The following is a 27,523-nucleotide window of genomic DNA, read 5'->3' as shown; positions in this document are numbered from 1 at the left end:
ACCAATTCTGTGAGCATCCTGATCACCAGTATTTTGAACTGTGCCTCTGATAGTTTGGCTATCTCTTCGTCGCTTACATGTTATTTTTTCCGAAGCTTTAATCTGTTCTTTCGTTTGGGCCATTTTTTTTTGTCTTGGTGCCCCTGTTAGGTAGTGATGGATGGAGCCTTAGGTGTTCATCAGGGTGGGTCAACCTACTACTATGCAGGATTGTGACGCTGTGTGTGGGAAAGGGTCTGAGAGGGAACAATGGTGCTTGCTCAGCCCTCTGCTGGATATCAGTCACTTCCCACAAGCAAATTGGGCCCTTCTGGTGCTGATTCCTGTGTGGCTAGGTTTGTGTATGTCTAGGACCCTGTGGGTCTCCCCACAGGTGTTTTCAATCAGTCATTTGAGGGTTTATTTCTTTGAGCAGGGAACCCGGGTTGTGCTGTCCATCTGCTCCCCCTTTGTTTTGCTAGGTTTATCTGCATGTGAATGTGGGACCGCCCAGTCCACCAGCCGCTGCCTTGCCGGCCACTTCAGCTTTGCACGCCCAATTCCACAATCCACGGCCTGGCTGGGTCTGCCAGCTGTCAGCTTGTGTTCCCTAGTCCTCCAGCTACCACCTTGCTTCAAGTCCTCTCCACCCAGTTGTGTTCTCCGCCCCTCCTACCAGTCTGGATGACTGTGTCTTTAACTCCTTGGTTGTCAGACTTCCATAAAGTTCCTGCCAGTTCTGGTTGTTTTTTGTTTTTAAATTATTGTTGTCTTTCTTTTGATTGTGGAAGGAGGCACAGTGTGTCTACCTATACCTCGATCTTGGCCAGAAGTATTGGGTGAATATTTCTTTAACTCCTTGGTTGTCAGACTTCAGTGCAGTTCAATTTTCTGGCAGTCCTCATTGCTTTTTGTTTTTAAATTGTTTTTTATCCTTTTTTTGGTTGCACAAGAAAGCAAAGCATTTCTACCTACACCTCCATCTTGGCTGGAAGTCCATTGGTTGATTTTGTATATGCCCTGACCAAGGATCAAACCCACAACGTGGGTGTATTGGGATGATGCTGTAATCAACTTAACTGCCCAGCCAAGGCCTGTAAGCAATATCAATTTTAACAGTTGCATAATATTACTCATTGAACTATAGACTTTTTGATTCTATAATGCCACATATAGTGACTCAACCTCCTCTGGTCAGGGAATGATAGATTGAGACATACACTGATGGATATTTATATACAAAGATGTACTCAGACACATTATTTGCTATAGCAAACATTTGGAAAAAAAGTTCAGAGAATGATTAAGTTAATTATGGAATAGTACATTTGTACTATTAAATATAAAATTAAAATTAGGTATATATATTTTCACTTTCATAAATAAATCATTTTTCAAAAAGTGAAAAATTTTCTCCCACCAGCAATGTACAAAACTGCTCATTTTATTGATTCCTTGCCAACAATAAATATGTTTTCAATAATAGCTATTATTTTTACTAGGCACTACTTACTATGTACCAGGAATTACCCAAAAAGATTTACATGTGTAAATAAACTGAATCTTCATAATAATTCTAGTACAGAATTTATTATCAATACTAAGGTATACAGGAAGAGTAATAAATTCAAGGAAAAGTAATTCTACCTATGGAGATAAAAATCAACATTTTCTCATTCTGAGCCCTCAGGGTTCACATAAAGAAATTTTATCTTGGTCCCAACACATTTTGATTGTGTTCAATTTTGTAAAGCATGAAAATCTTTAGAATTAGTTGAAAGGCTCAGGCAAGGAAAACTTCCATCAGCATGTTTCTTATTATCATTGTTACTATTCAGAAATTTTCAGTGAACTTAGTCTTAAGAAAGATTACTTAAGGGATGCCAGAAAGCAGAGGAGTAAATAGAAGCTACACTAACCTCCTCCCAGGACCAATCTGCAATTACAACTTAATTGTAGAGAAATCATCCAGAATAACCAACTGAACCTTAGCTGGAGAGAAGACTTATAACCATGAGCAGACTGAAGAAACCACTTCACCACAACATTACTGGTTGGGAGGGTGGAGGAGGCATGAGAGGCCTGACTGGGCCCCCACAAGTGGCAGCTGAAGTCCAGAAAGAATATGTCAGTGGCTGAGGGTTGTCCTTGTGAACCCCAAGCTGGCCTCCCCAGCCTACAGCAACAGAGTCAGAAAGGAACCCAGATAACACTTAGCTCTGAAGAGCAGCAGGGTTTCTGTTTGCCAAAGAGAAATGGCTAGGGAGGCAGAGAGCCTCTTAAAGGGCCAACACAAAAAATTTCCTTTGTAGCCACTTACCATGAGCCCTGGCAGAGGGAGGACAGAGTAAACTAGAGACTCTTGAGGAAACCTGGGATTGGTGGCTCCAGGGAGAGAATTGAAGGAAAAGCTGCCAGGATCCCTGTGTTGAGTCACCCCCATACTGCGGGAGCCATTCTCCTCAGGCAGAGCACTCCCCTCCAAGTGGCATCAACCTGAGGGAAAGCAATAGCTCCGCCCACAGGAATCACTCTGCCCTACCCTGTGGTGCTTAAGCTGGGCTACAGATTACAGTTTGATTACATTAAAATATTAGTTTAACAGCTGATTAGTTTAATGACTAATTTGAAAAATACAGAGAAGCAGCCAAAATGGGAAGACAAAGAAACAGACACCAAATGAAAGAACAAGAGAATTCTCCAGAAGAAATGGAAGTAAGCAATTTATCAGATAGAGAGTTTAAGGTAGTGATTATATGGATACTCAAAAGCATGAAAAAAGACATAGAAACCATAAAAATGAATGAGTCAGAAATAAAAAATTCAATATCTGAAATTATACACTGGAAGGAATGAATAGATTAGATGAAGCCGAAGATTGAATCAATGTTTTAGAAGACAAGGTAGAAAAAAACACTCAAGCAGAGCAGCAAAAAGAAGTAAGAATTGTAAAAAGTAAGGAGAGTTAAGAAACATTTGGGACAACATGAATATCATGAATATCATAACAACATCCATATCATGGGAATATCAGAGTGAGCAAGGGATCAAGAACCTATTTGAAGAAATAATGACCAAAAACTTCCCTATTCTGGCAAAGGAAAAAGTCACACCAGTCCAGGAAGCACAGAATCCCAAACAGGTTGGACCCTAAGAGGCTACACCAAGACATATATTATTAAAATGATAAGGCTTAAAGATAAGGAGAGAATCCTAAAAGCCCCAAAAGAAGAGCAGGTAGTAACCTACAAGGGAGCACCAATTAGATTGGCATCTGATTACTCCACAAAAACATTTCAGGCCACAAGGGAGTGATGTGATATATTCAAGGTGATGAAAAGCAAGGACCTACAATGAAGGCTACTTTACCGAGCAAGGCTATCATTTAGATTATCAAGAATTATCATTTAGTTATTTAGATTCTATATTTCCCATACTATTCTTGCCCTTCCCCCTATTTTCTACCTACTGTCTATGCTATTTATTCTCTGTACCTTCTCCCCCCTTCTCCTCCTCCCATTCCCGTTGCTAACCCTCCTTGTCCATTTCTATGGTTCCGCTCCTGATCTAGCTGTCCTCTTGCTTTGCTTTTGTTTTAGGTGTGGTGGTTAGTAACTGTGAGTTTGTTGTCCGTTCACTGTTCATATTTTTCATCTTCTTTTTCTTAGATAAGTCCCTTTAACATGTCATATAATAAGGGCTTGGTGATAATGAACTCCTTTAACTTGATCTTATCTGAAAAGCACTTTATCTGTCCTTCCATTCTAAATGAAAACTTTGCTGGATAGAGCAATCTTAGATGTAGGTCTTTGGATTTCCTGACTTGGAAGACTTCTTTCCAACCCCTTCTTGCCTGTAAGGTCTCTTTTGAGAAATCAGCTGACAGTTTGACGGGAACTCCTTTGTAGGTGACTGTCCCCTTATCTCTTGCTGCTTCTAGGATTCTCTCCTTCATTTTAATCTTGGATAATGTAATTATGAGGTGCCTGGGTGTGTTCCTTCTTGGGTCCAACTTCTTTGGGACTCTCTGAGCTTCCTGGATTTCCTGGAAATCTATTTCCTTCACCAGATTGGGGAAGATTCTTTATTATTTGTTCAAATAATTTTTCCACTTGCTGCAGATGTCCTGGAGGTTCCTAAGCCTCTCTTCATTTTTTTGAATTCTTGTTTCTTCATTCTTTTCTGTTTGGTCATTTTTTTTTTCCTGCTGGTCCACTCCATTGATTTGATTCCCAGATTCCTTCCCATCACTATTGGTTTCCCATGCACTTCCCTTCATTTCACTTAGCATAGCCTTCATTTGTTCATCTAATTTGTGGCCAAATCCAACCGATTCTGTGAGCATCCTGATCACCAGTATTTTGAACTGTGCATCTGATAGGTTGGCTATCCCTTGGTTGCTTAAAAGTATTGGCTCTGGGGCTTTGGGCTGTTCTTCTTCTTGAGCCATAATGTTTCAGTCTGTTTGTGCCTGTTATTTATGAGGAGTGAAGTCTTAGGTGTTCACCAGGGTGGGGCGACCCAGTTGCTGGGTTGTGATGCTGTATGTGGAGGCAGGGTCAGAGAGGGGCAATGGCATTTGCTCTGCTCTCTCTGGGATTTTAGTCCCCTCTGCTGCTTCCCGCAAGCAAACTGGGGCCCCCTGGTGCTGGCTCTGGGGTGTGTGGGCCTCTCCAACAAAACTCTCTGTGAGCCCGGGAGCTTCTTCCAGCACCTCAACCCGAAAAGTTTTTCCATTTGGTGCTTTCAGGCTTTAATTCCTGTCGCTGGGGCCCTAGCCTGTGCAGTCTGTCTCACTGCTTGCTCCTTCACCTGGTTTATCTGAGTGTGAATGTGTGACCGTAGTCACCCAGCCACCTTACGCCCTCACTGGGTCTGCCCGTTGCCACCCCATGCCTGGGATCTGCAAACCTCTGCCTGTGTGCCTGGGTAGGTCCAGCCACTTTTTCCTGTGCAACCCTACTCAGCCAGCCGCTGACTCCGCCCCTCTTACCAGTCTGGCTGAATGGTTCATTGCTGTCAGACTTCTGTACAGTTCAATTTTCTGTCTGTTTTGGTTGTGTTTTTGTTACTAAATCTTTGTTGTCTTTAAACCTGGTTGTGCGAGGAGGCACAGTGTTTCCACCTATGCCTCCATCTTGGCTGGAAGTCCTAGTTGCGGATTTTAACACCCCATGGACTTCAATGGATACATCTTTTAGGCAGAAAATCAACAAGGAGACAGCAACCTTAAACCATACACTAAATTAAATGGATTTAATTGATATCTTCAGAGCATTTCACCCCAAAGCAGCAAAATATACATACTTTCCAAGTGTACATGGAACATTTTCTAGGATAGACCACATGTTGGGACACAAAACAACTCCCAATAAATTTACGAAGACTGAAATCATATCAAGCAAATTCTATGTCCATAATGCTATGAAACTGAGAATTAATCACAAGAAGGACACTGAGAAGCACACAAAGACATGGAATCTAAATAACATGTTATTAAACAGTAAAACAAGATCAAGGAAGAAATCAAAAGAAATAACCCAAAATCAGTGGGACACTGGGAGTGAAATCCTAAGAGGAAAATTCATAGCATTACAGGCCTATCTCAAAAAACAGTAAAAAGTTTAACTAAATAATCTAACTTCACACTTAAAGGAACTTGAAAAAAACAACAAATAATACCAAAAGTTAGTAAGAGAAAGGAAATAATAAAGATCAGAGGAGAAATAAATGAAATAGAGTTGCCCTAAGAAAAAATAGAAAAATCAATGAATCTGAGAACTGGTTCTTTGAAAAGATAAACAAGATTGACAAACCTTTAACTAGTCTCATCAAGAAAAAAAAGAAAAAGTACCCAAATTAATAAAATCAGATATGAAAGAGAAGAAATAACAACTGACATTAAAGAAACACAAAGGATTGTAAGAAAATAGTATAAACAATTATATGCCAACAAACTGCACATCTGGACAAAATGGATAAATTCCTAGACTTACAATTGTCCCAAAATAAATCAGGAAGATTCAGAAAATCTGAACAGACAGATTATACCTAAATAAATTGAAGCAGTAACAAAAAACTCCTAACAAATAAAAGCCCTGGACCAGATGGCTTCACAGGTGAATTTTAGCAAACATTCCAAGAACTAACACTTCTCCTTCTCAAACTATTTCATAAAATTCAAGAGGAGAGAAGGCTCCCAAACTCATTTTAGAAGGTCAACATTATCCTAATTCCAAACTCAGGTAAAGATACTATAAAGAAAGAAAATTGTAGTACAATATTGCTGATGGACATAAATGCTAAAATCCTCAACAAAATGTTAGCAAACCAAATACAGAAATGCACTGAAAAGATCATACACCATGATCAAGTGGGATTTGTTCCAGAAATACAAAGTTGGTATAGCATTTGCAAATCAATAAATGTGATTCAGCACATAAACAAAAAGGACAATAAAACACATGGTCATATCAATAGATGCAGACAAAGCTTTTGATAAAATCCAGCACCCATTTATGGTAAAAACTCTCAGCAAGGTGGGAATAGAAAGAACATATGTGAACATATGTAAACATATGAAGGCCATATATGACAAACCCACTGCCAGCATCATACTCAATGGGCAGAAACTACAAGCATTCCCCCTTAAGATCGGGAATAAGACACGGATATCTGCTTTCACCTCACTTAATCAACACAGTCCTGGAAGTCCTAGCCACAGCAATCAGACAAGAAGAAGAAACGAAAGGCATCCAAATGGAAAGGAGGAAGTAAAACTGTCTTTATTTGCAGGTGACATGAATACTATACACAGATAACTACAAAGATTCCACCAAGAAACTACTAGAACGGATCAATGAATTCAGCAAAGTAGTAGGATACAAAATTAATATCCAGAAATCAGCTGCATATTTACATGCCAATAATGAACTAACATAAAAGGAAATTAAGAAAATAATGCCATTCACAATTGCTCCAAAAAGATTAAAATACCTAGGAATAAACCTAACCAAGGAAGTAAAAGACCTGTACATGGAAAATTATAAGACACGAAAGAAAGAAATTGAAGAAGATACAAATAAGTGGAAGCACATGCTGTGTTCATGGATAGGAAGAATTCACATTATTAAAATGTTCGTACTACCCAAAGCAATCTATAGATTCAACATAATTCCTATCAAGATTTTAATGACATATTTCACAGAACTAGAATATTCCAAAAATTTATATAAAACCACAAAAGGCCCTGCATAGCAACACTGACCTTGAGAGAGAAGAACACAGTTGGAAGAATCATGCTACCTAATATGAAACTACACTATAAGACTATAGTTATCAAAACAGTATGGTACTGGCATAAACACAGACACATAGACCAATGGAATATAGGGAACCATTTCACATGGCGTGGAAATGTAGCTCAGCCTCCATGTGGAAAATCAGTGTGGAGAGAGTGGCACACAAGACCACGCCCACAGAGAAGTTTTCCTGTGGAAAATCAGGCCTGCATTGTACCTACGCTGCTATGAGACTTACTTCTGCTAAAACTCCCTCACCCTGAATTGAGGCAGCAAGGGCTTACTGTAACTTCCTAAAGTCTGTGCTAAACCTCCCACATATGGAGTGTGACTGGTTCAACCACTTTTGTCCTTGGTCTGCAACATCCTTCTCTTTCAAGTAATTAGTAGCATTCTTTCCTTTGTTATCTGTAAAAGGTAGTCCCCTGCAGTGAACCTGTGCATAGTAAATGAGGACTACCCTCCGTGTAATGTACCCAGAAAAACAATAAAAGCTTATTCAAGCAGGGGCCAGGTCTCAGTCTCTCTGTCTCTCTGTCTCTCTCTCTCTGTCTCTCTCAGAGAGTGGCCATGCCATCCCTTTTTCTCCACAGAATTTCTGTAGTCTCTGTGTGTATCTGTCTTGAAACCACAACACACAGACCCACAGATCCTGCAGGCCAGGATCCACATCAATGAAACAGAATAGAGAACCCAGAAATAAACCTTTATGGTCAATTAATATTTGACAGAGGAAGCAAATACATACAATGGGCTAAAGAGAGTTTATTCAGTCAATGGTGTTGGAAAAATTGGACAGACATGTGCAGAAAAATTAAACTAGACCACCTTGTTACACCACACAAGAATAAATTCAGAGGGGTGGGCTGGGATGTGGGTAAATGGCAGAAAACTGTACTTGAACAACGATTCAAAAAAAGAATAAATTCAAAATGGATCAAAGATTTAAATGTTAAACCTGAAACCATAAGAATAATAGAAAAAAACATAAGCAGCAAAATCCTGGACATTGCTCATAGCAATTTTTATGGGATATATCTTCACAGGCAAGGGAAACAAAAGAAAAAATAAATAAATGGGACTACATCAATCTAAAAATGTTTGCACAACAAAGGAAATGATCAACAAAATAAAAAGACCACCCACAGAATGGAAGAACATATTTGTCAATACATCTGATAAGGGGTTAATATCCAAAATTTATAAAGTACTTACAAAACTCAACACCAAAAAAAACAATCCAACCAAAAATGGGCAAAGGAACTGTATAGTCACTTCTCCAAAGAGGGCATACAGAGGGCCAAGAGACATATAAAAAGATGTTCAACATCACTAATCCCCAGAGTAATGCAAATTAAAACCACAATGAGATACCATTTCATGCCTGTCAGAATGGCTATCATCAACAAATCCACAAGTGCTGGTGAGGACGTGGAGAAAGAGGAATGCTTTTGCAACTGCTGGTGGGAATGCAGATTGGTGCAGCCACTGTGGAAAGCCATATGAAGATATCTCAAAAAATTAAAAATGGCCCCGGCTGGTGTAGCTCAGTGGATTGCATGCTGGCCTGTGAACCAAAGGGTTGCCCGTTTGATTCTCAGTCAGGGCACATGCCTGGGTTGCAGGCCAGGCCTCCAGTTGAGGACGCTGAATAAACAACCACACATGGATGTTTCTCTCCCTCTCTTTCTCCCTCTCTTCTCTTTTCTCTAGAAATAAATAAAATCTTTTTAAAAATTACAAATGGATCTTCCTTTTGGTCTAGTGATCCCACTTGTGGGAATGTATCTGAAAGAACCCAAAACACTAATTTGAAAGAACATAAGCACCTCTGTGTTCACTGCAGCGTTATTTACAATTGCCAAGAAATGGAAGCAGCCCAAGTGTCTATCAATAGACAAGTGGATAAAACAACTAGGGGACATTTACACAATGGAATTCTATTCAGCTATAAAAAAGAATAGAATGTTACCCTTTACAACAGCATGGGTGGACCTGGAGAACATTATGCTGAGTGCAATTAGCCAGTCAGAGAAAGACAAATACCATACGATTTCACTCATAGGTCGAATCTAATGAACAAATTGATCTAACAAGCAAAACAAAGACAGACTCACAGAAGGGAAACAGGATGACAGCTAAGGGAAGGGATGGTGAGAGGTGGAACAATTGAGCAAAAGGGAAAAAAGAGTATAGACATGGGCAACAGTTTAGTGATTGCTGGGGGAAGGGTGGTACAAAGGTCTAAATGGTAATGGAAAAAATACAATGAAGATTAAATTAAAAAAAGAAGAAATGAAAGATTACTGTGGGATATTCTTGATATATTGTACATACCAATCACTGATGCCTAGAAATCTGAATTATTGTCCGAACAGAACTAGGAATATAGCCTGCATTTCTAACTTCTAGTTATCTTCCCTGGGAAGCACAAATTTTATTTGATTTAGAAATCAAGGATTTCTGGTAAGAGTTTTATAACACTTTAAAACACAACAAAGAAAATAAACCTAATATTACTCTGACCTGGCAATGATATCGTAGAAATGCGTTTTGTTTTCCCTCTCTTCACTTAAAGACTTCAGGAGATTGGTGAAAGTGCCTGAATTTTGCAACTCCTGCATGGTATCTGTAATCACATCACTGAGAAACTGCCTGTGAGGAGAAAAAAGATAAGTGAATGATACACGTATTTCCCTACATTCACAAAGAGCTACAGAAGTCAGACAAGTGAAGAACCAGAAGAAATAACAAGTCGGAATTATTTCTGGAACACCAGAATAGTTTAGGATCAGAAAATCTATGACAGAATTCATCACACTAGTACAGGCAAAAGGAGAAAAGCCATATGATCTTTGTAATAATTGTAGAAAAAGCATTTGGCAAAATTCAACACACTGATTTGTAAACAAAAAGCTCTTAAAATACTAGAAATAAAAGACAACTTTCTTAACCCAAAAAAGTCTACATACCAAGGACTGACAAACACTGAATATACAGTATGATTATATATATATATACACACACAACATTTAAAAACATGTAAAACTATAGGTATTGTTTAACTAATACACATACATACCTAAGAAAAGTGTCAGAATTTGCAAAAGAATAATTCTGAAGAGTTTATCTTTGGGGGAAGAATAAGGGGACAGGGACCAGAGGTTTCAATTGTATCTGAAGTTATTTTATTAAAAAAATATTGGGCCCTGACTGGTGTGGCTCAGTGGATTGAATGGCAGTCTGTGAACTGAAAGGTTGCCTGTTCAAATTCCAGTCAGGGCACATGCCTGAGTAATGGGCCAGGTCCCCAGCTGGGGGCATGTGAGAAGCAACCAATGGATGTATCTCTCACATATTGATGTTTCTCTCCCTCTCTTTCTCCTTCTCTTCCCATCTCTCTAAAAGTAAATAAATAAAATCTTTAAAAAAAATAAAAATATTGGGTTAGCCAAAAAGTTCATTTGTTTTTTTCCATAAGATGGCTTTAACAGTGCTTAGTTGTCTTTAACTTCATTTGAAATAATTTTGTTAGATTGTATTCTGACAACTGTCATACCAGCACACATTTAAAAATAACATCAAAACTGGTAAATTTTTGTATAGACATTTTAATATTGAAGGTGAAAGAAAATATATCACATTTTAGCATGTTATGCTTTATTATTTCACGAAAGGTAAAAATACAACTGAAACACAAAGAAAGATTTGTGCAGTGTAAGAAAAGTTGCTATAACTAAGCAAACATATCAAAAGTGGTTTGCCAAGTCTCGTGTTGGGGAGTTCTTGCTAGATGGCAGTCATGGTCAGGTAGACCAGTTGAAGTTGATAGCAATCAAACTGAGACATTAATTGAGAACAGTCAATGTTATATCACATGGGAGATAGCCTATACACTCAAAATATCCAAATCAATAAAGTTATTGGTGAAAATGAAAAATATGCTTTTTATTTTATGGGAAAAGCCATATGGATCGTTTGGCTAACCCAAAAGGAAGCACAAGCAATCATAATGTTAAGATTTGGTGGTTACATTGATATATATTCATTATTTTATTCTTTATATTTTTCATCATTTTTGAAATAGGTCATAATTTTTTAAAATTATTTTTTATCTATTTGATTTCAATTTTGAGGCAAACCTCTGCACAGTCTTTTTTTAAAAGATTTTATTTATTTGTATTTTTAGAAAGAGGGGAAGGGAAGGAAAAAAAAGAGAAACATCAATGTGTAGTTGCCTGTTGCACGCCCCCTACTGGGGACCTGGCCCACAACCCAGGCATGTTCCCTGACTGGGAATCAAACCGGCAACCCTTTGGTTCACAGGCCAGCATGCAATCCACTGAGCCACAGCATCTAGGGCTTAAGTGCAAAACTTTAAAACTGCTATTTAATGTTCTGATATAGAGTCAGCAAGAATTACACTTACTATGTTACATCGTAATTTATAAGTAACAACTCATTCAAAATTCAATAATTTTTTCTTAATAATTAAGTATATTAAAATCAAGAAACTGAACATCTATGAGCCGCACACTAAGAATGAAAAGGCCATTAACTAGATCAGGCAGTTTATAAAGCAGTACACCTTTCTGTCATATCAGTAAATACGGCCCAGACTGATTTTAACAAGAGACATTTATCTTCTTTCTACTGCAGAGGTCTACAAACACTTTCTGTAATGGGACAAACAGTATATATTTTTGGCTTTGAAGGCCATAAATTCTCTCTTGCAACTACTCACCTCTGCTGTTGTAGTATGAAAACAACAATACACAATACGTAAACAAATGGGCAATTATAAATTCCAATACAATTTATTTTCAAAAACTGACTACAGGCTGGGTTTGCCTAGTGGCCCTAGGTAATTACTATAAGCTCTCATTTACCAAAAATCCTTATCATATGTTATACCCTCTTTTAAACTTAACAGAATTTTTGTTAGCAAGTCAGCTGACAACAACACAACAAAATGAATGAGACAGTGGAAATTTAGACTGCCTTCTTTTTAAATATTTTATCTATTCATTTTTACAGAGAGGTAAAGAGAGCAGAGCGAAACAGACTGGTTATCGGTTGCCTCCCTCAGGCCACCATCGGGGAACTGGTCCAGACTTGGTGATGTTTCATTTTGTAGGATGACGCCCAACCCATTGAGCCCAGCCACTCCAGTCAGGACAAGACTGTTTAAAAATCCATCAGGATTATAACTGAAATAAGCCAGTCAATGAAAGACAAATACCACATGATCACACATAAAACTGGAATCTAATGAACAAAATAAACTAATAAATAGAATCAGAGGCACAGAAATATGGAACAGACTTGGCAGCTATAAGAGGGGAGAGGGAAGGTGGGGACTGGTTGAAAGAAGGTGAAGGGATTAGACCAAGAACATATATACATGACCCTTGGACATGAACAACGGTGTGGGGCATGACTGTCGGAATGTGGGGAGGGGGACAAGGAGGGAAACTGAGACAACTGTAATAGTATAAACATTTTAAAAAATCAGGATTAAAACATAGCTTGAAATTTGTCTACTTGAAATTTATGGGTAAAGCATCACAATAGCTACCAATTTGTGCCACAATAATATTGCAAAGTTGCTACTATTCTCTCAATACTTGCTCCCTTACTTTCAATTGTATCACACTTCCTCTATGCAGTGGTTACCTAACGGTAACATCAGCAGCCACTTTGGATGTAAGGGCGAATCTATAAGAGAAGAGAACAGCCAGCCACCCTTGCACCCACCCACTCTTTATCCATCTAAAAATATACTGTTACAATTCCAAATATGTTCTCCTTTCTTACCTGTCAATTTGAATTTTCTTCAGTGTCTCTGTAGTAGTTATGGTCTGCTTTGTAGGTTTTTGGAGGACAAAATCTTGCGTTTTGTTAAATCCGCTGGCAAATTGGCCTCCTTGTCTGATTTCTGGCAGCTTGGGTTCTTCTTTAGGTGAGAATGCACTGGTTATTTTTGAGGTTCCTGAGACCAATGAAGGTTTTTCCAAACTTTTTTCTTCTAAATTCATTTCATTGTTTTTCTTCTAAAAATAATCAATGATGTTCTATGTAAGATAGCTTTTAAAGAGTTAAAAAAACCCCAAAGCTATAAGAGGGTCTCTCCCCACACCTTTCAACCTCATTTTCTTCCACTTGTACTCTATACCAGAAGAGAATTACCCTTTTCTTCAGCCACACCAAACCACATGTGCTGCTGTTTGTATCTTCCTGACTTCAGAAAATATTCCCAACTTATCACCTGGTAAACTTTCAGACTATAACCAAAGGTAAGATTCTTTATAAAATCTATTAGAAACCACTTACCATATTGTAATTACTTGTATAAATATCTCCATTAGATTATAAATTCTACTGCCAAAGCAAAAGTGTCTTAGAGTATTGGTTCACCTTAAATTATTTTTGGTATAAGATTAGATATTAAATAACTGGTCATCTTTATAACTCAATTATTTAGATCAATGCCTAGGGTATAGTAGAGACTTAAAAATCCATTGAACACATATGAATTTGAAATATAAAGAATGAAGTTAGGAGAGGAGAGGAGATGGCGGTGGAGTAGGACAAAGGATTTCGCTTCCCCCACGCGCTGGAGAAAAACCGGGCTGATCTGCAGAGGAACGCAGCAGATAGCCAACAAGGGACCCAGCATATAGGAAGGTAGGACTCCAGAAAGTATAGCAGACACTGAATGACCAGAGGTTGAGGAGAAGAGACTGCAGGTCAACAAGGTAGGAGGGAAAAGTGCAGAGGCTGCAGGCCCTCCACTGGGCCACACCAAGGCCCGGGTGGTCCACCTTGGTCTGTGGGAGCTGAGGGCCGGCAGCAAGGATCCTGGGAGAGAGCCAGTCACCAACCCCCTCCCTACCCAGCCAGGAGCAGATTGAAAAATGCCAGGAGAGATCTGTTTGCTTGGAGAGTCAAAGAGGAGTGGGCATTAGGAAGCAAACCAAAGAGCTCTGATCACCCATGGAATCAGTCTGTGCTGACCAGCCTGGGAGAATTCAGAGACACCCGTGCGTTACCTGTTGCACTGGGCCTGGGCCAGGTCTGCCAGCTCTGCCTCGGACTCAGGGAGCCAAAGGCTGGCAGCAAGGTCTTTGGGAGAGAGCCAGTCATCAGCTACCTCCCTACCTGGCCAGGCGCAGACTGAAAAACGCCAGGAGAGATCGGTTTGCTTGGAGTGTCAGAGAGAGGAATGGGCATTAGGAAGCACACCAGAGAGCTCTGATCACCCGTGGTCGCCAGGGGAGAACTGAGTCAACCCGTGTATTCCACCATAGCACTGGGAAAGGTTCGAACCCAAGCCTTCGAGACCAGGGAAGCCTGGCCAGGAGGGCACCCACACCCTAGACCAGGACTGTAAATACTGAGGAAAATCTGCTCTCAGTGGGGCGCTGGGGAGGGGTGCCAGTCTGGATCTTGGGAGGGCACTGGTGAGACGGGCTGAGTTCACTGAGAAGGGAGGAAGGCCACACTAATCACCTCTCAGACTGCTGCAGCCAGTTTGACCAGCAGAAAATGTTTGATCAGCTGGAAACCAACAAGAGGTTTTTTTTGGGGGGGGGCGTGTTTTTTAAAAATAATCTTTTATTTCTTTATTATTGTTTTATCTTGCAATACTTTTACCCTCTCTTCATCTTTCTTGTTTTATTCCTTCTTCCTTTCTTTCCAAACCTACCTCTTTTCCCTCCCATCTGCTGCTTTTTCTTTTGAACCCTCCCCCAGAAGTGAGACAAAAGACGTGGAATGGCAAAAAGACCAGAGTTAGACTCAAACAGGGGCATCCCAACAGTAGAGACAGAGAGACAAAATTCACTTTGCCATACCAGAAAAACAACAAGTTCCTGCATATTTGTAGCTCTTTAATTATTTTGTCATTATTTTTACATCTTTTATTTTAATAGTATCTCTGTATTCCTCCTCTTTCTGCATAGTCTTCTTTACCTTGACTGGATAATATTGTATCACTTGACAGGTTTCCTCTGTCCCCTTAATCATAGTGTATTGCTAATTTACTGTCCTTTACTTCCCCTTGCCCAGTTAGCACACTACTGAAGGTCCAATACTTTCCAATCTTGGTATATCAGATTCTGTCACACGATTGTTGCTCTAATATTATTGTAAATAATAGCTGTTACATACTATTGTAAAGACTACACAACACCCGCCCCCCAGATCTTAGCCCACTTCATTGTTGCCTGAACTATAATACTGTAGTGGTTAACTCTATTCTCTCTCACACTACACCTAGTTACCATCCTTTATTAGTACCTTACCTCAGAATCTGACCTTCCTCAACCTCACTCCTTTCTAGATCCAAATCACAAACCTTCCATCCCCAATAAGAGACTTATCTTCCTTCCATCCTTTCTAAAAAGTGGCTAGTTGTGTTGAAGATTACAGTTATTGCTGTACATAGTCAGTGGATCCCCTATCCCTTCTCTACCGGCTGCTACTGTAAATATCACAGAATACGCTCCTGCTGTCATAAACCAGTTTGCCTCCCACTCCAACTGATCACACACACACAAACAGAGTAGGTGAAAGTGGTGAACACCTGGATACCCAAAGGAAGAGGAAAACCAACAACAAAGGAACCACCAACAGATAACAACAGAGGAAGGTGAAGGAGGGAACAGAAACCACACAAACCACAACCCAAGACCTATCTGGAAATACAACTAAACAGCAGAGAAACTACCCAGGGCAAACAACTGAACAAGAGCAAGAGAGAATCGTCAAAACCTGTACACGTAGAAGAACTAGCTTCAACGCAACCTGCCCTCACCAGCACAGCAATTTAAAACAGGTAGTGGACAGAGGGACCATCACTTCATCAGCTGGTGGGAAGGATCCACACACACAAAAAAACCAGAAACAACAAAAACCCAAAGACAAACTCAGAGCCAACGTAAAGGACAGCCCAAGACCAGCGAGCTGAGGAAATCAAGGAGACTAGACCACTGAGTCTCACAGATATTATATCACAGAAGTTCACACCATAAACCCAGGAAGCCAGAACAAATCAATTTAAGAAGCTGAAGCTAACCAGAGGAGTCTCAAGAACAATGGGATCACAAAGAAACAACCCCAATGAAAAGAAAGGAGGAAGAAGACTTCCGCCAAGATGGAGGCATAGGTGGAACCACTGTGCCTTCTCCCACGATCAAGTTTGAATACAACAAAGGTTTGGAGAACAAAGACACAGCCAAAGACCGGAAAATTGAATTATACAGAAGTCCCACAACGACGAACCGTTCAACGGGGATGGTAAGAGGGGCGGAGCGAGCAGCGGAGCAGGGTCAGGCAGGACAGATCTCCCGACCTAGGCGCTCAGGCAGCCCAGAACCAGTCGGGGTGTGGGGCAGACTGACCGTGGTCACACATTCGCGCACAGTGAGACGGACCACGCAGGCCCCAGGGGGCGAGGGCTGACGGCGGTGGCACACTCACGTACAGTGGAACGAAACGTGGGCCTGGTGATGGTGGCAGCTGCAGCACCTGTGCGGGCCGCGGCAGGAGGTGGCAGACGGGATGGCATAGTTCCTCGTTGACCCCGCCCCCACATACATTGTCACAACCCAGCAACTGAGCTGCCCTGCTCTCATGAACGCCTAGGGATCGGATCCTGCTTCATAACAGGCACGAAAAGCCCAAAAGATGGTGCAAGAAGAACTCAAAGTCCCAGAGCCAATAACTCTCAGGGACCGAGAAATTGCCAGTCTCTCAGAAGCACAATTCAAGACACTGTTTATCAGGATGCTCACAGAATTGCTTGATTATAGTCACAAATTAGAGGAACATATGAAGGCTAAACTAATTGAAATGAAGGGAGATGTCCAGGAAACCAATAGCAATGGAAAGGAAACTGGGACTCAAATCAATGGAATGGACCAGAAGGAAGAACGAAACATCCAACCAGAAAGGAATGAAGAAATGAGAATTCAAAAAAATGAGGAGAGGCTTAGGAACCTCCAGGACATCTTTAAACGTTCCAACATCCGGATTATAGGGGTACCAGAAGGGGGAAAGAAACAGCCACGAGTGGAAAACTTATTTGAACAAATAATAAAGGAGAACTTCCCCAGTCTGGCAAAGGAAATAGACTTCCAGGAAATCCAGGAAGCTCAGAGAGTCCCAAAGAAGTTGGACCCAAGAAGGAACACACCAAGGCACATCATAATTACATTAGCCAAGACTAAAATGAAGGAGAGAATCCTAGAAGCAGCAAGGGATAAGGGGACAGTCACCTACAAAGGAGTACCCATCAGACTGTCAGCGGATTTCTCAAAAGAGACCTTACAGGCAAGAAGGGGCTGGAAAGAAGTATTCCAAGTCATGAAATCCAAAGACCTACAGCCAAGATTGCTTTATCCAGCAAAACTTTCATTTAGAATGGAAGGACAGATAAAGTGCTTCTCAGACAAGGTCAAGTTCAAGGAGTTCATCATCACCAAGCCCTTATTATATGAAATGCTAAAGGGACTTATATAAGAAAAAGAAGATGAAAAATATTAACAGTGAAAGGACAGCAAACACACAGTTATTACCAAACACACCTAAAACAAAAGCAAACCAAGAGGACAGCTAGATCAGGAGTGGAACCATAGAAATGAAGAACACATGGAGGGTTAGCAACAGGGAAGAGGGAGTGGGAGAAGGGGAGAGAAGGCACAGAAAACAGCATAGAGGGTAGGTAGAAAATAGATAGGGGGGAGGGCAAGAATAGTGGGGGAAATATAGAATCTAAAGAACTTGAGACACGTGGTTATAAACTAAGGGGGGGAGAATGGTGGGGGAGGGAGTGTGCGGGTGGAGGGGAATGAAGGGGGGGAATAGAACAACTGTAATGGTATAATCAATAAAATATATTTTAAAAAAAAGAAAGGAGGAAAACTCAGAAAGAATGCTAGATGAAATAGAGGCAAGTCAGCTATCAGATATTGAATTCAAAGCACTGCTTATCAGGAAGTTCAAAGAGCCCAAAATGAGCTACCAGAAACTACAAGGGAGCTACAATGAACTCACTGCAACCAATATCAACATGAAAAAGGAAATAGAAACTATCAGCGAGGGCCAAGAGGAAATGAAGAATACAATTTCGGAGCTAAAGAACACAGTAGAAGGAATCAAAAGCAGGATCGATGAGGCAGAAGATCAGATCAGTGTGTTGGAGGACAAAGTAGAAAAAAACTCACAGAAAGAGCAAGAAAAGGAAAAGAGGCTCAGAAAGAATGAAGAGGGATTAAGAGAAATGCAAGACAATATGAAATGTAATAATATCCGAATAATAGGGATACCAGAAGGAATCCGAATAGGGATACCAGGAGAAGAAGAGCAAGGAATAGAAAATCTGTTTGAAAGAGTAATGATGGAAAATTTCCCTAATTTGATGAGAGAAAAATTCACACAAATCCAGGACTCACAGAGAGTCCCAATCAAGAGGAACCCAAAGAGGCCTACTTCAAGACACATCATCATTAAAATGGCAAAATTCCAAGACAAAGAGAGAATCTTAAAGGCAGCAAGGGAGAAAAAGGAAGTAACATAAAAGGGAGCCCCAATAAGGTTAGCTGCTGACTTCTCAATGGAAACACTCCAAGCAAGAAGAGAATGGCAAGAAATATTTGAAGTAATGAGAACCAGAGGCCTTCAACCAAGGCTACTTTACCCAGCAAGGCTCTCAATCAAGATAGAAGGCCAAATAAAGAGCTTCCAAGACTAAAGAAGTTTAAAAGAATACGCCTCCACCAAACCAGCTCTGCAAGAAATAGTAAAAGGCCTGCTTTAAGGAAAAGAAGAAAAAGAGAGAGACGGTGAGAAGCATAGGTATAAAAGTAACAATGAATAAGTACCTATCAATAATAACCCTAAATGTAAATGGATTAAATGCTCTAATCAAAAGACATAGAATAGCTGAATGGATAAGAAAGCATGACCCACACATTTGCTGCCTAAAAGAGACCCACCTCAGGACAAAAGACCAACACAGGCTAAAAGTGAGGGGCTGGAAACAAATTTTCCAAGCAAACAGCCTGGAAAAAAAGCCGGGATAGCAATACTCATATCAGACAAAATAGACTTCAAAAAAAGGGCCATAAAAAGAGACCCAGAAGGTCACTTCATAATACTCAAGGGAAGAATCCACCAAGGAGACATAAACATTGTAAATATATATGCACCCAACATAGGAGCACCCAAATATATAAAGAAAATCTTAGAGGGCTTCAAGAAAGATATTGAGAGCAACACAATTATAGTAGGGGATTTTAACACCCCACTGTCAAAAATGGACAGATCTTCCAAACAAAATATCAACAAAGATATTGTGGAACTGAACATCCTAGATGAAATGGACTTAACTGATATATATAGAGCCCTTCATCCCAAAGAAGCTAAATACATACTTTTCAAATGCGCATGGAACATTTTCAAAAATAGACCACATGATATGTCACAAAACAAGCCTCAACAAATTTTAGAAAATTGAAATTATCCCAAGCATTTTCACCAATCACAAGGGACTGAAACTGGAAACCAACCCCAAGAGAAAAGAACCAAAACATTCAAAAATCATGGATACTGAATAGCATGCTATTAAACAATAAATGGGTCAAGAATGAAATTAGGGAAGAAATTTAAAAGTTTCTGGAAAAAAATGAAAATGAACTCACGCCAACCCAAAACTTATCGGACACAGAGAAGGCAGTCCTGAGAGGGAAGTTCATAGCAATACAGGCCTACCTAAAAAAGATAGAAACATTTCAAACAAACAACGTAACCCTACGCCTACAAGAACTTGAGGAACAACAACAAAGACAGCCCAGAGCAAGTAGAAGGAAGGAAATAACCAAGATCAGAGCAGAATTAAATGTCACAGAGACTAAAAGCACAATTCTAAAAATCAATGAATCCAGGAGCTGGTTTTTTGAAAAGATAAACAAAATAGACAAGCCTTTAAGTAGGCTCATCAAAAAAAAAAAAAGAGAGAACCCAAATAAACACAGTCAGAAATGAAAGAGAAGAGATTACAACTGACCTCACAGAAATAGAAAGGATTTTAAGAAATTACTATGAAGAACTGTATGCCAAGAAATTTGAAAACTTAGGTGAAATGGACAAATTTCTAGAAAAATATAATCTCCCAAAACTCAATGAAGAAGCAGCAGAAAACCTAAATAGACCAATAATAGCAAATGAAATTGAAGCAGTAATCAAAAATCTCCCAAAGCACAAAAGCACTAGACCAAATGGTTTCACAGGAGAATTCTACAAAGCATTTAAAGAAGAGCTAACTCCCACTCTTCACAGATTATTCCAAAAAATCCAAAATGATGGAAGACTCCCAAACTCTTTTTATGAAGCCAGCATCATCCTAATTCTAAAACCAGATAAAGATACAACAAAGAAAGAAAACTTCAGGCCAATATCGCTGATCAACATAGACTCTAAAATCCTCAACAAAATATTGGCAAACTGTATCCAACAATACATTAAAAAGATCATTCACCATGACCAAGTGGGATTCATCCCAGGGATGCCAGGATGGTTCAATATTCGCAAATCAGTAAATGTAATACATCATATAAACAAAAGCAAAGACAAAAATCACATGATCATATCAATAGATGCAGAAAAAGCTTTTGATTAGGTACAACACCCATTTATGATAAAAACACTCAGCAAAGTGGGAATAGAAGGAACATTCCTCAATATAATAAAGGCTATAAATGAGAGACCTACAGCCACCATCATACTCAGTGGGCAAAAACTAAAATCTTTTCCACTAAAATCAGGAACAAGACAAGGCTTTCCACTTTCACCACTTCTATTCAATATAGTATTGGAAGTTTTAGCCACAGCGATCAGACAAGAGGAAATAAAAGGCATCCAAATTGGAAAGGAGGAAACAAAACTGTCACTGTTTGCAGATGACATGATAGTGTACAAGGAAAATCCTATAAACTCTACTCAAAAGCTACTCAACCTAACAAACGAATTTGGCAAAACAGCAGGATACAAAGTCAGTATCCAGAAATCAAAGGCATTTTTGTATACCAACAATGAAAAAGCAGAAGCAGAAATCAAGAAAAAAATCCTGTTCAATATAGCAAAAAGAAAAATAAAACACCTAGGAATAAACTTAACCAAGGATGTAAAAGACTTGTATGCAGAAAGCCACACAACACTGGAGAGAGAAATCAAGGAAGACACAAACAAATGGAAACATACACCGTGTTCGTGGATTGGAAGAATTAACATCATGAAAATGTCCATACTACTACTCAAAGCAATTTACAGATTCAATACAATACCTATTAAAGTACCAATGGGATATTTCACAGACATAGAACAAACACTTCAAAAATTGATATGGAACCATAAATGACCCCGAATAGCAGCTGCAATTTTGAGAAAGATGAACAAAGTCAGAGGGATCACAATACCTGATATCAAAGTGTATTACAAGGCCACTGTAATCAAAACAGGCACATAGACCAATGGAATAGAACCGAGCGGCCAGAAATAAACCCAAATCTCTACAGTCAATTAATATTCGACAAAGGGGGCACCAACATAAAATGGAGTAGTAATAGCCTCTTCAACAAATGGTGTTGGGAGAACTGGACAGCTACATGCAAAAAAAATGAAACTTGAGCACCAACTTACACCATACACTAAAATAAATTCAAGGTGGATAAAAGACTTAAGCCGTGACACGATTAAAGTCCTAGAGGAGAACATTGGCAGGAAAATCTCAGATATTTCATGCAGCAACTTTTTTACTGATATATCCTCTAGAGCAAGGGACATAAAGGAAAGAATAAACAAATGGGATCTCACCAAAATTAAAAGCTTTGCACGGCTAAAGAAAACAGTATTAAAATAAAAAGAGAACCAACTGTATGGGAAAACATATTTGCCAATGATACCTCAGACAAGGGTTTAATCTCCAAAATATACAAAGAACTTACACGACTCCACTCAAAGAAGACAAGCAACCCAATTAAAAAGTGGGCAAAGGACTTAAACAGACACTTCTCCAAGGAGGACACACAGAGGATCCAGAGACACATGAAAAGATGCTCGGTACCGCTAGCTATCAGAAAGATGCAAATTAAAACCACAATGAGATACTACCTTACACTGGTTAGAATGGCCATCATAAACAAAGCAACAAACAAGTGTTGGAGAGTGTGTGGAGAAGAGGGGACCCTAATCCACTGGTGGGATTGCAGACTGGTACAATCACTATGGAAAACAAGTATGGAATTTTCTAACTAAAAATGGACCTGCCTATTGACCCAGCAATTGCCCTGCTAAGATTATATCCTAAGAACCCTAAAACACCAATCCAAAAGAACCTCTGCACCCCAATGCTCATAGCAGCACAATTTCCAATAGCGAAGAGCTAGAAGCAACCTAGGTGCCCGTCAGTAAATGAATGGATCAAAAAATTATGGTACATATACACAATGGAATTGTATAAAGCAGAAAGAAGGAGCTACTACCCTTTGCAACAGGATGGATGGAACTGGAAAGCATTATGCCGAGTGAAATAAGCCAGGTGGTGAAAAACAAATACCATATGATCTCACCTTTAACTAGCAACAAAACAAACAAGCAAGCAAACTATGACCAAAGACACTGAAATAGAGAACAGGGGGACAGTGACTAGAGGGGAGAGGGGAGGGAATTTCAGGGGAAAAGGGGGTTTACAGGAACTAGTATTAAGGACACATGGACAACAACTAAGGGGGGGTGGAAATGGGAGGGAGGTGGGGAGCACTGGGAGGGTGGGCTGTGATGGGAGTAAAAGACAGAAAACTGTACTTGAACAATAATTAAATTTTTTTTTAAATTAGGACTTTTTTAAAAAAAGATTTTATTTATTTATTTATCTTTAGAGGGGAAGGAGAGAGGGAGAGAAACATCAATGTATGGTTGCCTTTTGTGCATCCCCTGCTGGGAGTTGGCCTGCAGGGAACTGGACTGCAACCCAGGCATGTGCCCTGACTGGGAATTGAACCACGATCCTCTGGTTCGCAGGCCCGTGCTCAATCCACTGAGCTACACCAGCCAGGGCTGAACAATAATTAAATTTTAAAAAACTATTTGAGAAAAAAAGAATGAAGTCATACCAAAAATCAGAAGTTGATACCATATTTAGTGGTGTACATTTCAAAGGTCATGTGGGAAAAAGCTAAAGTAATTTAATTTCTTAAAAATTTTGATTTTAGACAGAGGGAGGAACATCAATTTGTTGGTTGATTCTCTAAAATACTTTTTTATTGATTATGCTATTAGTTTTCCCAATTTTATCCCCCCAACCCTCCACCCTGCACCCCCAACCATCCAGCATTCCCCCCCTTAGGTCACATCCATGGGTTTTACATATATGTTGAGTTCTCTGTTTCCTATACCATTTTTTATCTCTCCCCATCTATTTTATGACTACTAATTGTTTCTTCTTCCCTGTACCTTCCCCTGCCATTCCTCCCCTCCCCACTGAAATCTCTCCATGTGATGTCCATTTCTCTAATTCTGTTCCTGTTCTGGTTGTTTGCTTAGTAGTTTTCATCTTGTCTTTTCTTTTAGATTCATTTGTTGATAGTTGTGAGTTCATTGTCATTTTACTGTTCATATTTTTTTATCTTCTTTTACTTAGATAAGTCCCTTTTACCTTTCATATAATATTGGCTTGGTGATGATCAACTCATTTAACTTGACTTTATCTGGGAACTACTTTATCTGCCCTTCCATTCTAAATGATAGCTTTGCTGGACAGATCAATCTTGGGTGTAGGTCCTTGCATTTCATGACTTGGAATACTTCTTTCCAGCCTCTTCTTGCCTGTAAAGTCTCTTTTGAGAAATCAGCTGCCAGTCTGATGGGAAGTCCTTTGTAGGTGACTGTCCCCTTATCTCTTGCTGCTTTTAGGATTCTCTCCTTATCTTTAATCTTGGGTAACTTCATGATGATGTGCCTTGGTGTGTTTCTCTGAGTCCCACTTCTTTGGGACTCTCTGGGCTTCCTGGACATCTGTTTCCTTCATCAGATTAGGGAAGTTTTCCTTCATTATTTGTTCAAATAAGTTTTCAATTTCTTCCTGTTGTTCTTTCTGGCACTCCTATAATTTGGATATTGGAGCATTTCAGGCTGTCATAGAGGTTCGTTAAGTCTCTCTTCACTTTTTTGAATTCTTGTTTCTTCACTCTGTTTGGGTTGGATGTTTATTTTCCCCTGTCAATCCCAATCATTGCTTTGAGTCCTGGTTTCTTTCCTGTCACTGTTGATTCCCTGAATATATTGCTGTATTTCATTTTGGGTGCTTTCATTTGTTTTTTTTTCACTTTTCCACCAAGTTCAATCAGCTCTGTGAGCATTTTGATTACCAGCTCTTTGAGCTTTAAATTCTCCATCAGATAGGTTGTCTATCCCCAGTTGCTTAGCTCTCTTTCTGCAGTTTTGCTCTGTTCTTTCATTTGGGCCCTATTTCTTCGTCTCAGCATACCTGATAAGTTGTAAGGGGATAGGGCAACCTTCCTCACACTCCAGGGCTGCCTGTTGGGGAGGAGCCACAGAGGGAACAATGTAGCCCACTTTCCAAAGAACTCTCATGTGAGACTGGGAGTTCCCCCCGCCTCAGCAACCGCCATAGTCCACAGTCAATTCTGAGTCTCATTTTCACCTTCAGCCAGCCCCACCCGCATCACCATATTTTCCTCAGCTGACCCCACCCATGCAGTCTGCCTCCTCGCCTACAGGTCTGGTAGATCTGGTAGACTTTTTAATTTTTTGGTTGTTGGAGTTCCATGCAGTTTGATTTTTCTGGCACTTTTGGTTGTTGATTTTAGACTGGTTGTTATCCTCCTTTTGGTTGAGTGAGGAAGCGAAGGGTTTCTACCTACATCACCATCTTGGCTGGAACCCACTGGTTGATTCTTATATGTGTACTGACTAAGGGATTGAACCCACAACCCTGGCATATCCGGACAATGTTCTAACCATCTGAGCTACCTGGCCTAGGGTCAAAATAATTTATCTTTTATGCAAACTTAAATACAAAGGAGCAAGCATTACCATAGGAACAGCAAATGTCTTTTTACTGATGATTCCTATTTAATCTGTGGCTAAAATCTTAAACTATGAAAAAGCCATATAATATAGTAAATATGCATATGCACTCTGAAACTAGACTTGCTTGTTTGAATATTGGCTCTATCTCTTACTAAACCATATTGATTTTAGGCAACTATTTAGCACCCCTATGCCTCCATTTTCTCATTGGTAAAACTGGTCTAAGAATGGCATTGGCCCTCATAGAATTATCTTGACAGTACAATAAATTAACACACATAAAGGATTTAGAACAGTAAACAGAACTATGTAAATCCTGCATTTGTTATGACTTACTTAAATTCTTGTGCTGATCCCATGCAAAGAAAGGTTTATCTGCATATCAATACAGAAAGCCTAGGCCTTCTTTTTTTTTAAAACTTTTTAAAAATTTTTATTTATTTATCTTTAGAGGGGAAGGGAAAGAGGGATAGAAATATCAATGTATGGTTGCCTTTCATGCGTCCCTTGCTGGGAACTGGCCTGCAACCCAGGCATGTGCCCTGACCGGGAATTGACCTGCACTCAATCCACTGAGCTACACCAGCCAGGGCCAAGCCTAGGCCTTCTTTAGCAGAATTTCAACTAGACTAGAAATGTTTTGTTTTTTTTATCCTTAAAAGATTAGTAAATACAGCCATGGCTGGTGTGGCTCAGTGGATTAAGTGCCATCCCGTGAAACAAAGGGTCGCCCTTTGATTCCTAGTCAGGGTATATGCCAGGGCTGTGGACCAGGCCCCACAGCAGGGGGCATGCAAGAAGCAACCATATATTGATGTTTCTCTCCCTTTCTACCTCCCTCTCCGTCTCTAAAAATAAATATTTTTTAAAAAAGGTTAATAAGTAGACTCAACATCACTCTTTATAATAAACAATAAACAGAGATTCAGATCTGAGGAAAACATTTATAAGCAAGGATAAAACTAATTGCTGCCTTAAATAAGAATTAAATATCAGCCCTGGCTGGTGTGGGTCAGTGGATTGAGTGCAGGCCAGAAAACCAAAGGGTCACTAGCTCCATTCTCAGTCAGAGTGCAGGCCTGGGTTGCGGGCCAGGTCCCTCATAGGGGGTACACCAGAGGCAACCACACATTGATGTTTCTCTCCCTCTCCTTCCCTTCCCCTCTTTCTAAAATATTCCTTTAAATTAAAATTGATTTGATTGACTACAAAGAGAAGCAACAGAATTTCAGCAATTAGACTGAAATTTGTCTGGACATAAGGAAAACTTCCAATACATGGATGGTTATTATTTTAGATTTTTTTGTCGAGGACAGAAAGGGGAAATGTAAGGCCTAGGAAGCTCTGTTTTTTTGACTGCCCTAACCATTTTTCCTCTACCTCTATGCTTAAGCATCTGGAAAAGGAAGCAAATGTGTCAAATGTGTCAAATGTGTCAGATTATACAAATGTGTCAAACAGATTTACTGATTAATAGAAATAAATATGAATTTTTAGAAGAAAACTTTAAGGAAGCTAAATGTTCTATCTAGTCCAGCCACTAAAAAGATTTTTATATAGCACACACTATAAACAATATAAAGTATTAAATCCTAAGAGATAAGAAAATGGTATTTCCTTTGAGGAATCTCCTTCCAAACTCAGATCCAATTACTCCCACTTCTGGTACCTGGTATATTAGTATAGTTCCATTATTCCATTACATGATCGTAACAAATTAAAATCTACTTGATGTCTTTAGCTATAAAAATGGCTGCAAAAAAAGGAATAATGCTAACCAACCTTTCATCCCAAAGGTATTATAAGGCTAAACAATATAAAGCCTTTGGAGAAAAAATCCACATACATACTAAGGTTTTAAAATGTATATCCTACATCATGCAGGTTAATGGCATAGTAGAACACCTATGAAGTAAAAACAAAAAATTATCTTAAGAAATCCACAATGTTTTTAAATTATGGAACTAACTTGCATTGAGAAAGAGGTTTTAGGCTGCTCTTAATCAAGGTAAGAGAGCAAGCCTTTATTATTCATACTTCTATAAAATCATAAGCAGAACCTCTACTTGAGAAAATTTTGTGACTAAATACCGTATCATTAAAAATAAAACGGCACAAAAGTTTTGTTCTTT

At 39.4% G+C, this 27,523-nt stretch overlaps 1 protein-coding gene across 3 annotated transcripts in view; it reads right to left on the bottom strand.

The window, feature by feature from the left end:
* DRC9 (dynein regulatory complex subunit 9) overlaps positions 1–27,523 on the bottom strand; it is an 80,827-nt gene that overhangs the window by 41,870 nt on the left and 11,434 nt on the right. For 2 of the 3 annotated variants that reach the window (XM_037033667.1, XM_037033664.1), the window contains 2 exons: positions 13,098–13,333; positions 9,807–9,935 (listed from right to left, as the gene is read on the bottom strand). In XM_037033667.1, coding sequence (XP_036889562.1) covers positions 9,807–9,935; positions 13,098–13,333 — 365 coding nt within the window. The remainder of the gene's footprint in view (positions 1–9,806; positions 9,936–13,097; positions 13,334–27,523) is intronic. The other variant, XM_037033666.1, reaches the window with a different exon arrangement.

This window comes from Sturnira hondurensis, unplaced genomic scaffold (assembly GCF_014824575.4).
Source record: "Sturnira hondurensis isolate 20B ecotype Veracruz unplaced genomic scaffold, ASM1482457v3 Scaffold0021765, whole genome shotgun sequence".
NCBI classification, from domain to species: Eukaryota; Metazoa; Chordata; class Mammalia; order Chiroptera; family Phyllostomidae; genus Sturnira; species Sturnira hondurensis.
Note: the sequence above shows the minus strand (reverse complement) of the source record. Positions and strands in the feature narration are given on the sequence as shown.